This window comes from Parasteatoda tepidariorum, chromosome 8 (genome assembly GCF_043381705.1).
Source record: "Parasteatoda tepidariorum isolate YZ-2023 chromosome 8, CAS_Ptep_4.0, whole genome shotgun sequence".
Taxonomy (NCBI): Eukaryota; Metazoa; Arthropoda; class Arachnida; order Araneae; family Theridiidae; genus Parasteatoda; species Parasteatoda tepidariorum.
The window spans coordinates 42,987,946-43,001,382 of NC_092211.1; the positions used below are offsets into that span (position 1 = coordinate 42,987,946).

At 27.5% G+C, this 13,437-nt stretch overlaps 1 protein-coding gene across 1 annotated transcript in view; it reads right to left on the reverse strand.

Annotated features, from left to right (window-relative positions):
- The window catches only part of LOC107447363 (transmembrane channel-like protein 2), a 72,084-nt gene extending 61,496 nt beyond the window's left edge, over positions 1-10,588 (reverse strand). Inside the window, exons 1-2 of the mRNA XM_016062251.3 lie at positions 10,356-10,588; positions 1,089-1,273 (exon numbers count right to left, since the gene is read on the reverse strand). Of these exons, the coding sequence (XP_015917737.1) occupies positions 1,089-1,267 (179 nt within the window). The 5' untranslated portion in view covers positions 1,268-1,273; positions 10,356-10,588. The remainder of the gene's footprint in view (positions 1-1,088; positions 1,274-10,355) is intronic.
- Between the last annotated feature and the right edge of the window lie 2,849 nt (positions 10,589-13,437).

Sequence of the window (13,437 nt, forward strand, 5' to 3'; positions counted from 1 at the left end):
TCAAGTATTTGTATAAATGCGACAAAAAAAAATTTTTGCCTAGTGTAATAGATTGAAGGTGAAATTATTTTCGGTACACTCTGTAGCTTCCGTCAAGTTTAATTAAAATGTTCTAAATCAGTATTTCTGAACTTTATTTGCTCTTAGGACTTGTAAAATATTTTAGTGTTACATCGCGGACCGGTAAGATTAGTAATTTGGACTATTTGTATAATTCTTACACGCATAAACTATTTTTCGACCCGTTTGTTTCTGATCATCCACGTACTCACCATAAGGAAAGATATTTTAATTTTAAACCTATTTACATGTACAGGTATTAAATAAGATTTATATTCTTTCTGATAAAAATATTAATTTTACTATTAAAGTAACAAAATAGCAAAGCCAAATTATATAAACTTATGTAGGTAGTAAAAGTATAGAAAGAAATATGAAATTAAAAAAAACATTAAAAAAATAAAGAACTGATTTAAATGTGATTGATTATTTGATTATTTATTGATTACACAGTTGAATTATTGATTTGCAATTCAGGAATTTTTTAAGTTAAATAATTTGTAAAAATAATTATAATATCTTTTCCCGGGCGACATTTAATCAACACTATAAATCAAAAAATTTGTAGATTCGAAAAAAATTAACAAATTTTCCCCGACTTTAATAACAATAATTGAGTTGTGGTGGTTCAGGGAAAACAGCGTTTGCCTTACAATGAGATGAACCGGGTTCGAATCCTAGCCATGGCTGGTCGATGCGAATTCCGCTTCCGGTTTGCACCGACAATAGTGCTGACGTAAAATATCCTTAGTAGTAGACGGATAATGGTTCAGAGTCCCCTTGCCGTCAGGCTAACCGTGGGACGCTCTCATGGCTTTCCTCTCCATGTAACGCAAATACGGATTGGTCCCATTAAAAAATCCGCCACGAATGCACATTTTTCCCAATACTTGATCCATGAGTTCCCTTGTCTTCTGGATTGGGTTCAAAATTACAAAGCCGCGAGTTTGAATAATGGTAGTCGTAAACTCAAAATTGGGTCGGTTGCTCAACGGCGGTCATAAAATAAAAAGAATTGTTTCACTTACTCTCCAGAAGATATTGTAAATGATGACAATCTTCTTCCATGTTTGCCAGCCATGCTTTCTGTGAGAAAGGGGGAGGATCCCCTGCGAAGAGACTGTCTGCCCCATCGGCTACGTCTACGGTCACTCAAACTGCTCCTCAGATAAGCTTCCAATTCATCGTCATCTGGTTCATCAGCCATTGTTCCCTGTAACGATTAAACGATACAAAAAAAAATTACTTCATGAATCAATAAAATTGTTCACAATTAATATTTATAAAAAGCAACTAGAGAATTGCTCATATCCTTTACGCAAGCAAGATGCGATTAATTTATAGTGGATGAAAGTCCTCTAGGTAGTGCGATGTGCATGTTCAGGTAGTTACCTTCTCTGGTACCAACCACGTTGTCTCACTGAGATGAAAATTCTGTGGCATACCGACCATAGTCGTTGAAAGAGACTTCAAGCCTTAGCCGTGATTCGTCATTGATGTAGAAGTTATTAATATACAAAATAAAATAGAAAAGCAAATAGGAGCAACACTCAAAACCTCTGTAATCACTGTCCCCAACTTTCAAATGAGTACTTTTTACACTTTTTAAACATGATTAGAAGGTTAAAACATTCAATCTATGCATTTATATTTATTGCCATCATAATGTCATCCAAATTCAATACAATGTCGATAAAGTGTTATCGTTAAGTTTAAACTGATTACATTTCAAGTTGTGCCATACCATTGACTGTGGTAAGAAAAAGGCTAAATTTGAACTCAGTTAGGTTTACTTGGCTTAATTTGTAGCAAATTTATAAGATATTATGGTCTTAAGTGGGATAGCCTTTTTAAATGATTAATTTGAATTCTAAATAAGTTAACATTTACTGATCAATAATTTTGCTAATGAAATTATATAGGAAAATCAAAAACGTAATAATGATAAAACTAATAAAAAATTTCCTTTATACTTTATTTAAATAGTTTGGTGTAAGCTATTTAATTGTTTTTTATTTCAAAGAATGAAACTCTGGCAGTCAAAAACTTAAATATTCAAGTATTTTCAAGTACTTTTTAGTAACAGGCAATTTTTATTTTTAACTTCCAAAGATAAAACAAGATGCCTATATATATTTGACAAATACTCATCGTCTTTTCGTTATTTTTGTCCTGACTATTTTCCCACAAATAGAAGTAAGTCCTGCAAAAAAATGATAAACATATACAAAATGCTTTATAGCGTTTTATTTTAAGAAAAAAACTTGTTTAGTTCATTTTGTAACCAAATGATACAATGCTAATTAACCACAAGCTTGTTAATTGCTAAAAGAGTAATTGTTAAAGACCACTATTAGCTAATAGTTAAAGAAAATTTTTTAGTATTTAAACACTTTTTAATCTCTTACACTATCGAAAATGGCATTGACCTAACTGAAGAAATTTCATTTTCTTACTTCCACTTATCAAATATGCAGCATCAATTTTTGTAGGAAAGAAAAAGACCAATCTCTCTAAATCCTTCACCAAATCAATAGAAATTCCAATCTTCACAAAGGTTTTGAAAAATTCGTGCCAAAAAGACACTATTACTATCACGCAAAGGATAATTATATAGTGTAGAGGTCTTATAGTCATTGGTCACTGTAAAGTTGGAGAATAGTAGAAAAATAGAAATAGTATGAAAAAACACTTGTTGAATTAGTTAAACAGCTATATAGCTATCGAAAAAAAAGTTTAAGTTGGAAAATTTTTATCGAAATTTAATTGTTTGTAATGGCTTTGTTTATTTTATCATGAAATAGTTTTTTTTTAACTTAAGAAAAGTTATTTTTGATTGTTTAAATTAAAATAAATTTGCAACACTTACATTAAAAATTTCCCAAAATTAAAACCAACCACGAAACAAAAAACATAGGAAAATATGCTTAGCATTCTAAAGGAAATGCAAAATAAAAATTAGTTCTTAATAAAGGAAAATTTTATATTTTTTTTCTTCATGTTTTGGTCTTAATCGGATTTCTTGTTCATAATAACGGTTTTGTCTTTGCTCATTTCAAAGCATAAAACATCACTATTTTTGAGAAAATTTTCCTAACATTAATGAAGCTGCATAAACAATCCTGTTGTTTTTAGTCACTGATCGTTTGACTTTTTGAAAACAGTCGTAACATATTTTTGTTGCTATCACTGCTAGAAAAATATTACGGCTGTGAAAAATGATTGTTCTGAATTTAACCCAAAAAACTATCGTTTGGTTTTAAAGTAAAATCAATGCATATAACAAGTTTCATTGAGAGAAATGAATTAACGCAGAGAAAATAATTCAGCTTTCTGTTATTTCAATCAATTTTTAATTATTCAGCTTACGATAATAAAATAATTTCAAAAACATTGGGATCACTGAATTGCGTTAAAAGCGCAGAAAAATAGTATAATTAATTCTACACTGTCTTACTGTAATAGACAATTTTTCTTAAACTATAAGACAATGTCAACAAAATCGCTCAAAAAAAATGATTTTAAAATTTTTGTATTTGTGAGATCTAGGAATTTAACTGAAATATTTAAGAAAAATTTTAAATAAAAGCAAAAGTGACGAACATATGATGACTTTCGGTTTGGCTAAGTCCTTTGTTTAAATTATTCTTATGCTTGTTGCCACTAAATTATTTCCGCAATTTGTCGTTTTTTAATTTTTAAAATTTTAGAGTATATTTTTATTGCTAAATGGTAATTTTTGGTAGTTTTTTTACTTTCATTTGTTTTTACAGTAAAAATAGAAAGAGTACTCCAGCATTTATGTATTTCTTAATTTATATAATATATTTATAATATATATTATGCAAATTTGCAGAATTTAAATAATATATTTTACCAATTTTTTAATGAAAATTCGGGAATGATGAATAATACAAAGGTACATGGCAAAACAAAGTTTAAAATTTTTTATATTTTTAAATTGAAAAAATATTTTGGAAATTTGAAATATTGGAATTCACAATAAAAAACCAAGAGGAGTATTTTAATCCAATCCTTTGATAATAGTTTAGAAATCTTGAAGGAGATAAATGGGAGTAAAATATCACGGCATTGAAGGCAATTCTTCAGAATTTTCCATTATACACATATTCACTTTCAGAAAATTTTAATTGTTTAAAAATCATTTAATCGGTAAAGATAGGTCTACAAATTGATACTTTCAAAAAATCATTTTGCTTTAAGTACTTAGTAAACAATTTAAATTTAACAGTTTGCATTTAAAAATTAACAATTAACAAATTTCCCTGCTGATAAAATATTGAGGCAATAAAAGCAATTCTATGTTGTTTTTATGAAGATTAAAAAATACGTAGAAAAAATTTTAAAAAAGTCATCTAAATTTAGTTCTACTTAAAATATTAACTTAATATGAATAGTCTCACAAAATTTTCCTTCAAAACAATAATTTTTTTATTTTTTTTTTTTCATATTTTTTTATTTTATTTATTTACTTGTTTATTTACTTACTTATTTATTTACTTATTTATTTATTTACTTATTTATTTATTTACTTATTTATTGTTTTTGTGTGAGACAATGCAACGTAATGTTTATTAAGTTGTATGTTTTGTTAGTTGTGGAAAAGCCTTACTGTTGGATTACGGACTTTTTCTTTTCCTTTATATGATCATTTTGCTTTGAAAGAAGGCAAAACAATGCGTTATTCACGTTTCACTGAAGAAAAAATCTTACAGCTGTGGAAAAAAAATTCTAATTTCTTTTCTTTTATCCGATTATTTTACTTTAATAAAAATATCATAACAAATTTGTGTAAATTTCCTCGCATTTAAAAACAAATTCGATAAAGAATTTTCTATAAAGATTTCCCCCCAAAACAATATTATTTTTTCCCTTTAACGGAAAACAATGTCACAGAGCTCGTTATTCGCTTCACTGCGTGGAAAGTCATACAGCCGTGAAAGCAATTTTACAGATTTCATTTTATCTCATCATTTCGCCCTCAAGTGAACAATTATATATATTTCTTTTTTTAAATTTAAAATATCAATACACTAAAAGTAATCTTATAAAATATTTCCCTTCAAACAATCCATCATTTTTCTTAATTGTAAAGAAGGTATTGTTAATTTCACAACGGCAAAAATCTTTCGTAACAATTTACATTCTTTTTTTTTATTTTTAGGATTAGCTTTAATGAAACAATCACAACAAACTTGCATAAATTTCTTTGCATTTAAAGCAATAGTACAATGAAAATGATTCGACAAATTTTTTACTTACAATCTCTTTTTTTTCCTCTTTTTTAATGAAAGCTAATACAATGGCACAGAACGTGTAATTGGCTTCTCTGTGAAGAAAGTAATACTGCCGTGAGAACAATTTTACAGATTTCCTTTCATCTGATCATTTTTGTTCTCGGAAAACAACTCTAACAAATTTGAGTGATCAACATAAACTTGAAATATTATTACAATAAAGGTAATCCTATAAAAATTTCCCTTCAAATAATCCATTCTTTTTTTAAGAAGAAACAATGCTACGGAATGTTTTGTTAGTTTCACTAAAGGAAAATCTTAGTTGTGAAAACAATTTTGCATTCTTTTGTTTTCTTTTTTAACCTGATTATTTTGCTTTAATGAAATAATCACAAAATATTTGTGAAAATTTGCTTGCATTTAAAAATTAGTTCGATAAAAAAAATTTCTATAAAGTTTTCCCTTAATTATTCATATCAAATACTCATATTATTTTTCCACTTTATTGGAAAACAGTGTCACAAAGCGTGTTATTTGCTTCACTGCAGGGAAGGTCATTCAGCTGTAAAAGCAATTTTAAAGATTTCCTTTTATCTCGTTATTTTGCTCTCGGGTAATTATTTATAACAAATTTGAGTGATTTTTTAAAATTTAAAATATTAGTGCAGCAAAGTTTCCCTTCAAACAATTTATTATTTATCTTAATTGTTGATAATGTGACTGAACGTTTTGTTAGTTTCACAGTACCGAAAATCTTTCATAACAATTTCACATATCTTTTTTTTTTTTTAGCTGATGACCTTTTAATGAAACAATCAGAACAAACTTTAATAAATTTCCATGTATTTGAAGCAATAATACATTGAAAATATTCCTATTACATTTTTTACTTATAAACGATCTGTTTGTTTTTTTTTTTTTTTTTTTTTTTTTTTTTTTTTGTTTTTTTTCCTTTTCTAATAGTTCTAATACAGTGTCACAGAGCGTGTAATTCGCTTCACTGTGAAGAAAGTCATACTGCCGTGAAAGCAATTTTACAGATTTTCTTCTATCGGATCATTTTGCTCACGGAAAACAACTATAACAAATTTAAGTGGTTCACTTAAATTTAAAATATTATTACAATCGAAGAAGTTTCCCGTCAAACAATCCATTTTTTTAATAATAAACAATGTGACGGTACTTTTTGTTAGTTTCACTGCGAGAAACATCTTGCAGTTGTGAAAGCAATTTTATATTATTTTGTTTTTTTTTTAACCTGATTATTTAGCCTTAATGAGATAATCAATTTGATTATTTGGCCTGATTATTTAGATTTAATAAAAAATTTCCTTACATTTCAAGTGTTAGTACGATGAAAATAAAAATATTCCTACTAAATGTTTACTTACAAACAATCGCTTTTTTTTTTTTTTTTTTTTTTTTNTTTTTTTTTTTTTTTTTTTTTTTTTTTTTTTTTAAATGCATGTCTATACTGCGTAAGAGTAGCCCTGGTAAGAGTGCGTGTTATTCGCTTTACTGTAGGGAAAACCATACAGCTGTTAAAACAAGTTTACAGATTTCATTTTATCTGATCATTTTGTTCTCGGGAAAGAAATTTGAGTAATTTTCTTAAATTTAAAATATTGACATAATAAAAGGGATCCTATAAAAATTTTCATTCAAACAAACCATTTCTTTTATTGTAGACAATGTGAAGGAACATTTCGTTAGTTTCACTGCGGGAAAAATCTTACAGCTGTGAAAACAATTTTACATTCTTAGTGATTACCTGATTAGCTTTAATGAAATAATCACAACTATCAAAACAACTCTAGATATTTTCATCTATTGAATCTCGCCCATCAAGTCTTCCATCGTATCTTCGATCACATTTATTTCGGAACATTTAACTAAACTAAACTAATTTACGTAAATTTCTCACAATAAAAGCATTAGTACAGTGAAAATAATGAGACAAAATTTTTCCTCTGTATGATAATGTCGCCTTTATTCTACAATTCTATGGAATTTCTACTGTTCTATTCTATTTCAACAATTCCATTGAATTTCTACTAATTACGTAACATTTATCTCTTTAGTAACTGATGGCACCTGTTGATAAATGCCCGTAACACTTCCCTTTCCACGACAAAATAAAGTTTTTCCTCGTGAAGTATCACTTTTATCGTTCCTTTATTACTCAAACATAACATTTTAAAAGAAAATGTTTTAATAGTATGTTTTAATAGTATGTTTTAATAGTAATGTTTTAATAGTAGAAATGTTTTAATAAGAAAAAAAATACTATTTATAGTGGTTTCTGTTGGTTCAACATAGTAAAAAATGCTGGCGTATAGTTGCTGCCATTTTTTATGTTGAAGTAAACTAAATTTTTAAAAGTGCATGTAGTCACACTTTTTTATTTACTTTTTCATTGTTATAGCTTTATTTATTTAATAATCTATTCATTTTTTATCTGTTTTATTTTTACTGGCAACATATATTTTCATGCGCATTAGAATCAATTCATGGCTTAATTGCAAAATTATTTCGTTTAAAAGACAAACACACTTTTAGTAATATAATCGCATCAAATTTCCTCAAACAATTGTTATTTTCTAGATTTTATAAAATGTTTTGCATGATAACTACAATTTTGTACTTAAAAACGAATTTAACTTATCTAAACTACAAAAGTGACGGCAACTATGCAAGTAAGTTTTGTACTTTAAAACGAATTTAACTTATCTGAACAACAAAAGTGATGGCAACTATGCAACCTAAGTTTTGTACTTAAAAATGAATTTAACTTATCTGAACAACAAAAGTGACGGTAACTATGCAACCTAAGTTTTGTACTTAAAAACGAATTTAACTTATCTGAACAACAAAAGTGACGGCAGCTATGCAACCTAAGTTTGTGCAGTGCATATATTTTTATTGTTACTTTCATAAATTGACTAAAATACCACTTAAACACGTCCTTTCAGTAAGCTCTCAAAACGCCTATGTTCAAGTTTCAATGGGAGGAAAATATAACGGGATTATACGCAATTGCAAATTTAAGAAAAATGGATTTTTATGCATTTTTCAAGAAAAAACAATTTTAAAATGTTATAGTAAAATTTTTATTTATTTATTAATTAAGAAATTATGGAACATATTAGAGAATATAGATATAGAAAAATTAGAGAATATAGATTTCATCAATAAGGGACCAGAGGAAATGATGTAAAAATAATCATTTAAGGTATTGTAAGAAAATGGGCCTTTTAATACTTATTCCTAACTGTTCGATAAAGGCTCATCAATACGAGAAAAACTAAAAAATTACTACTTCCCAGATTTTTTTGATTACTGAAGTAGGCTAGTGAACAAACAGTAAACCAGTAAACAATATATATATATATAATAGTACAATGAAAATGATTCGACAAATTTTTTACTTACAATCTCTTTTTTTTCCTCTTTTTTAATGAAAGCTAATACAATGGCACAGAACGTGTAATTGGCTTCTCTGTGAAGAAAGTAATACTGCCGTGAGAACAATTTTACAGATTTCCTTTCATCTGATCATTTTTGTTCTCGGAAAACAACTCTAACAAATTTGAGTGATCAACATAAACTTGAAATATTATTACAATAAAGGTAATCCTATAAAAATTTCCCTTCAAATAATCCATTCTTTTTTTAAGAAGAAACAATGCTACGGAATGTTTTGTTAGTTTCACTAAAGGAAAATCTTAGTTGTGAAAACAATTTTGCATTCTTTTGTTTTCTTTTTTAACCTGATTATTTTGCTTTAATGAAATAATCACAAAATATTTGTGAAAATTTGCTTGCATTTAAAAATTAGTTCGATAAAAAAAATTTCNATATATATATATATATATATATAAAAATAATGTTTTATTTCACTATAATTCTGTTTTGACTTGATAGGTGTACATCGGCTGTAGTTTTAAAGTTTCTTCTCCGTTGTAAGTAACAAAAAAATATAAAAGTTTTATATCTTTTTTTCCTTCTAAATATCAGTTTGGCTAACAATACAATAATTTTATAAAAATAAAATTATAGCAGCTTTAAAGGTAGTTAAAAATCAGAGAGAAAAACTTCAAAATCTTTTATACGTGTATTAGCCATGTATGCCAGATATTTTTGCTTCTAGAACTGTTTTGTTTTCATTCATTAAATACTGTATGGGAGTTCCACTGAGGCAAAAAGAAAATTAATAAATAGATAAAGCAGTGAAAAAATTCTGTGGGCTTGAATTCAAAATAACATTCAAGTTACAATGCTAATTTTAATTTCTTTTATATGAAAGTTTTGTTTCCCTTAATAAGAAAGACATAAATTTTTTTTTGTACAACTTTTCTTTTTTTGTACATATTTTGAATAATTTTTTCAATGTAATTCACATTATTTTTTACAAACTAACATAAAATATCTTTGTGGAATGCACGTAATTTATATAATAGCCCTATCAGAACCTTTTTTCATTAATAGAATAATTATCCTTTATTCTGTTCATGCGGAAGTATTATGTACAATGCCTAGAAAAATATATAATAATTCTCATATTTCATACTTGCCTAAAAATTTCTGGCATTATATACAATGCCTAGGCATTCTATGGACTGTCGCGTTTCCTACTTTGCCGGTATCAGATATATCAGAAAATATTAATTTTTCCTCTGAACTTTTTCAAACCAAGAAGTAATTCACCTCTTTTTTTTTATGGTCATAGTGCAAACAATTTAATGCGAAAAATGTCTTTTATCTCTTCTTATATATTTTGAAAAAAATATTCCATTACTAGAAAATCAAAATTGAAGTTTTGAAGTAAATATTAAGAAAACTGTTTCAGGGGGAAATTTTATAAACATTTAAATTATAGCTTTAAATGCACATCTATTAAAACAGTTCCTCAGAATTTAAATTATTTAAAGATAAATAAGTATTAGTTTTAAAGTTCAAAAGCAAACTTTTTAGAATACAATAAGTATTTAGCTATTAATTAAGGCCTAATTAAGTTTAGAAATTTATGTATCTCACCTAATTTCTAATTCTCGTTCATTAAATTAGCCATGAAGATGAACTCAAACCTCTTAGTCTTTATTAACTGACAATTTAATCGCCAAACTCGACAACTAAATCTATTCATGGTGTCAACGTCATCATATCAATCTACTAACGAGTTGTTTGGTCCATTTATTTGTTCTTCAAATCCTCTCTCACGCAAATACTTTCTCTCACCATCACACTTTCTGAACCAAGGATAAGAGAGACGGGTTACCATTAAGAATATCGAGTAAAGTGATTCGGGAAATGTCGCCAAGATGATAGAAGGATTCCTTGACGAAAGCGCCAATCTAAGAATTGTGAATTAAGTCTATTGAGACTATATATTACGGTTAAGAAATTTTTGTCTATTTCTGTGAAAAAAACAAAATGCTGGATGAAATAAATGAATTTTGTTGGGGAAAAAGCATAAACATGTTACATAACTTTTGATTTAATTATCAGAATCGAATTTTGTGAGACTATTCATATTAAGTTAATATTTTAAGTATCTTGCTGTAGAATACGAATTTCTTTACGAAAAAAATATAGAGGGTTTTAGGTCTTTTAAAATAGATAAATTGAAAATATAAATAGAATGAAATATATGAATAGAAAATATATAAATATATATTAGAATAATTTAGAAATTTAAAAAAAATTAATGTACTCAAATAACTTTAGACTGAACTTAAATAACTTCAGACTTAATCAGAGTTGCAATCATTTTTAAATAAAAAATGCAAGCTAACTTTACTAAGAATGTTACATATGATTTTTTTTAATGAAAAAGTCCTTATTTTTTGTGGAAAAGGATCATAAGACATAACACTTTTAACAAAAAAGTAAATCGAAAATCTAGGAGAATTGAGTCATTCCACATCAGATCAATCACGACCCCCTCCAATTTTAATGAAATTTGATGGAATAAACACTCATTAATTTTTAAATGTCCAAATTATGGACATTTGAAAAAATAAAATTTTCATAAAAAACGACAAACTTACATACATATAAATGGCTGTAACTTTTTTTCTAATTGTGTCAGAAAAAAAATTTAAAATCATTGCAAGGCTAAAAAATAGAGCTTTTATTTGGTACCTTATATGACCTTCTCAGGCGATGTCAAACTTTAGAAATGGCCTGGTTTGACCTTTGACCTGAAATATCTCAAAACATGTGGTCTCACATGTGGTCATTACGAAAAAAAATATTTTTTACTGCAGCATTCTTCTTCACTTTGACAAATTTGTAGCCTGGAGTCTCAACAGGAAGGGTGTAAGAAATTAACACAAGTGAAATACTGTATAATTAAAAATGCTATGCTTTACGATGCACACAGCAAATAATTCTTTCTTTTCTTGACAGAAATAATTTGAGTTTAATATTTAATAATATAGTACACATATTTTGCGACAAATCAACAGATTTTACATACAATTTGCTATTACTAAAGACTAATTTAATATCACCACCCCAGTTTCTAATCAATATACAAATAATAAATCTTTTAAATAAACCAAATATGAAAACATCCTCATTTTTTTCAACCTTCTCATTTTTATGTTTTTATGAATTTCTCAAAACATTTTCAGAACTTTTCAAATTAAAATAAAAATAAAGTTCCGAGTTCTTCCGTTTTTTTAGTTTTCTTTCAAAATATAAGATATTGTTGTCCTAAGTTACTGTGAGTCATTAACATTTTCTAGCTTAATAACAAATTTATAGATGTTTTAAAAATAACAATGAAGTTTCTTTATTCAATAAAAGCAAATATTGTAAGCAATTCTGAATGGAAAAAAATTAAGAGCAATGAAATAAAATTATATTTCGTAGAGAGTAAAAAAGGAAAACATGAATCTTGAAAACGGGAATTTTAATTATGCTTTGATTATACAAAATTATCTGCTGTGAGTGCTAAAGCAGATGTTTGAATTTAAAATGCAAGCATCCTGATACTTCAGTTCTATGTGTTTCCTTTTCTCTGTTTTTGCACGCATATTTTTTATTCATTTATTTTTTTATAACCAATAAGGATTTTCGAAAGACTCTTTTAGATTTATGTCATTTAGATTACGATTTTGCTAGCTTGAGGTTAATATGGCTGTTTACGATAATTTAACCACTTTCTGTAATGAAAAGTTTCATTTCGAAAATGGATGTCGAAAGTCAAATTTTTTGTGTTAATCCTCTGGGTAAAAATGATTACACCTATGCCAAAAAGAATTTGAGAAAAGTACCACCTTGGATTATTAAAAAATACCAAAATTTATCTCTGCAACCAAAATTATGTTCTTCTTGCCGAATAACTCTCTCAAAATTGCCAAATTTCTCAGTTATAAATGAAACAGAGGAAAACCATAGGCTGTTCAGCGAAAGTGATTCAGAAGAGGATGTTCAGAGGGAAATATGGAATGATAAAGAAGAAGAATTGGGAAGTTTGAACAATACATTACGCCTTTTAGGTGAATCTCCTCTAAAAACAAAAAGATTAGGTTTTGGACAATATAATGAAAAAAAATTAAGAAAATCGGCGAAGTTTTAAAAGACAATTATAGCAATCGAAAACGTGGGAATTCTGCAACAATGTCTGATGAATCTATTGTGATTTCACAGCTGAAAGAAAAATTTCAAGAAACAGACTCAAGCTCCAATTGCTAACAATATTGCCTAAAACCTGGAGTATTCATGAAATTCAGGAAGAATTTAATGCAACATGTCATATAGCACGAAAATCTAAACTACTAGTTGCAGACCAGGGTATTTTAACAAGTCCAAATCCTAGACCTGAAAAAACTCTTAGTGACAGCACAATTGATAGTATCATTGCATATTACAACAGTGATGAAGTGAGTCGTTGTTTGTCTGGAAGAAAAGATTTTGTCACAATGAGTGAAAATACAGAAACAAAACCGTCTGGTTTTAGGAAATCTTAAAGAAATTTTCCAAGGGTTTAGAGATAAAAATTCCAATGTAGGAGTTGGATTCTCCAAGTTCTGTGATTTGCGTCCGAAAAATTTTGTGCTGGCTGGTGCGAGGGAAACCCATTGCGTCTGTTTGATTCCTGAAAATGTAA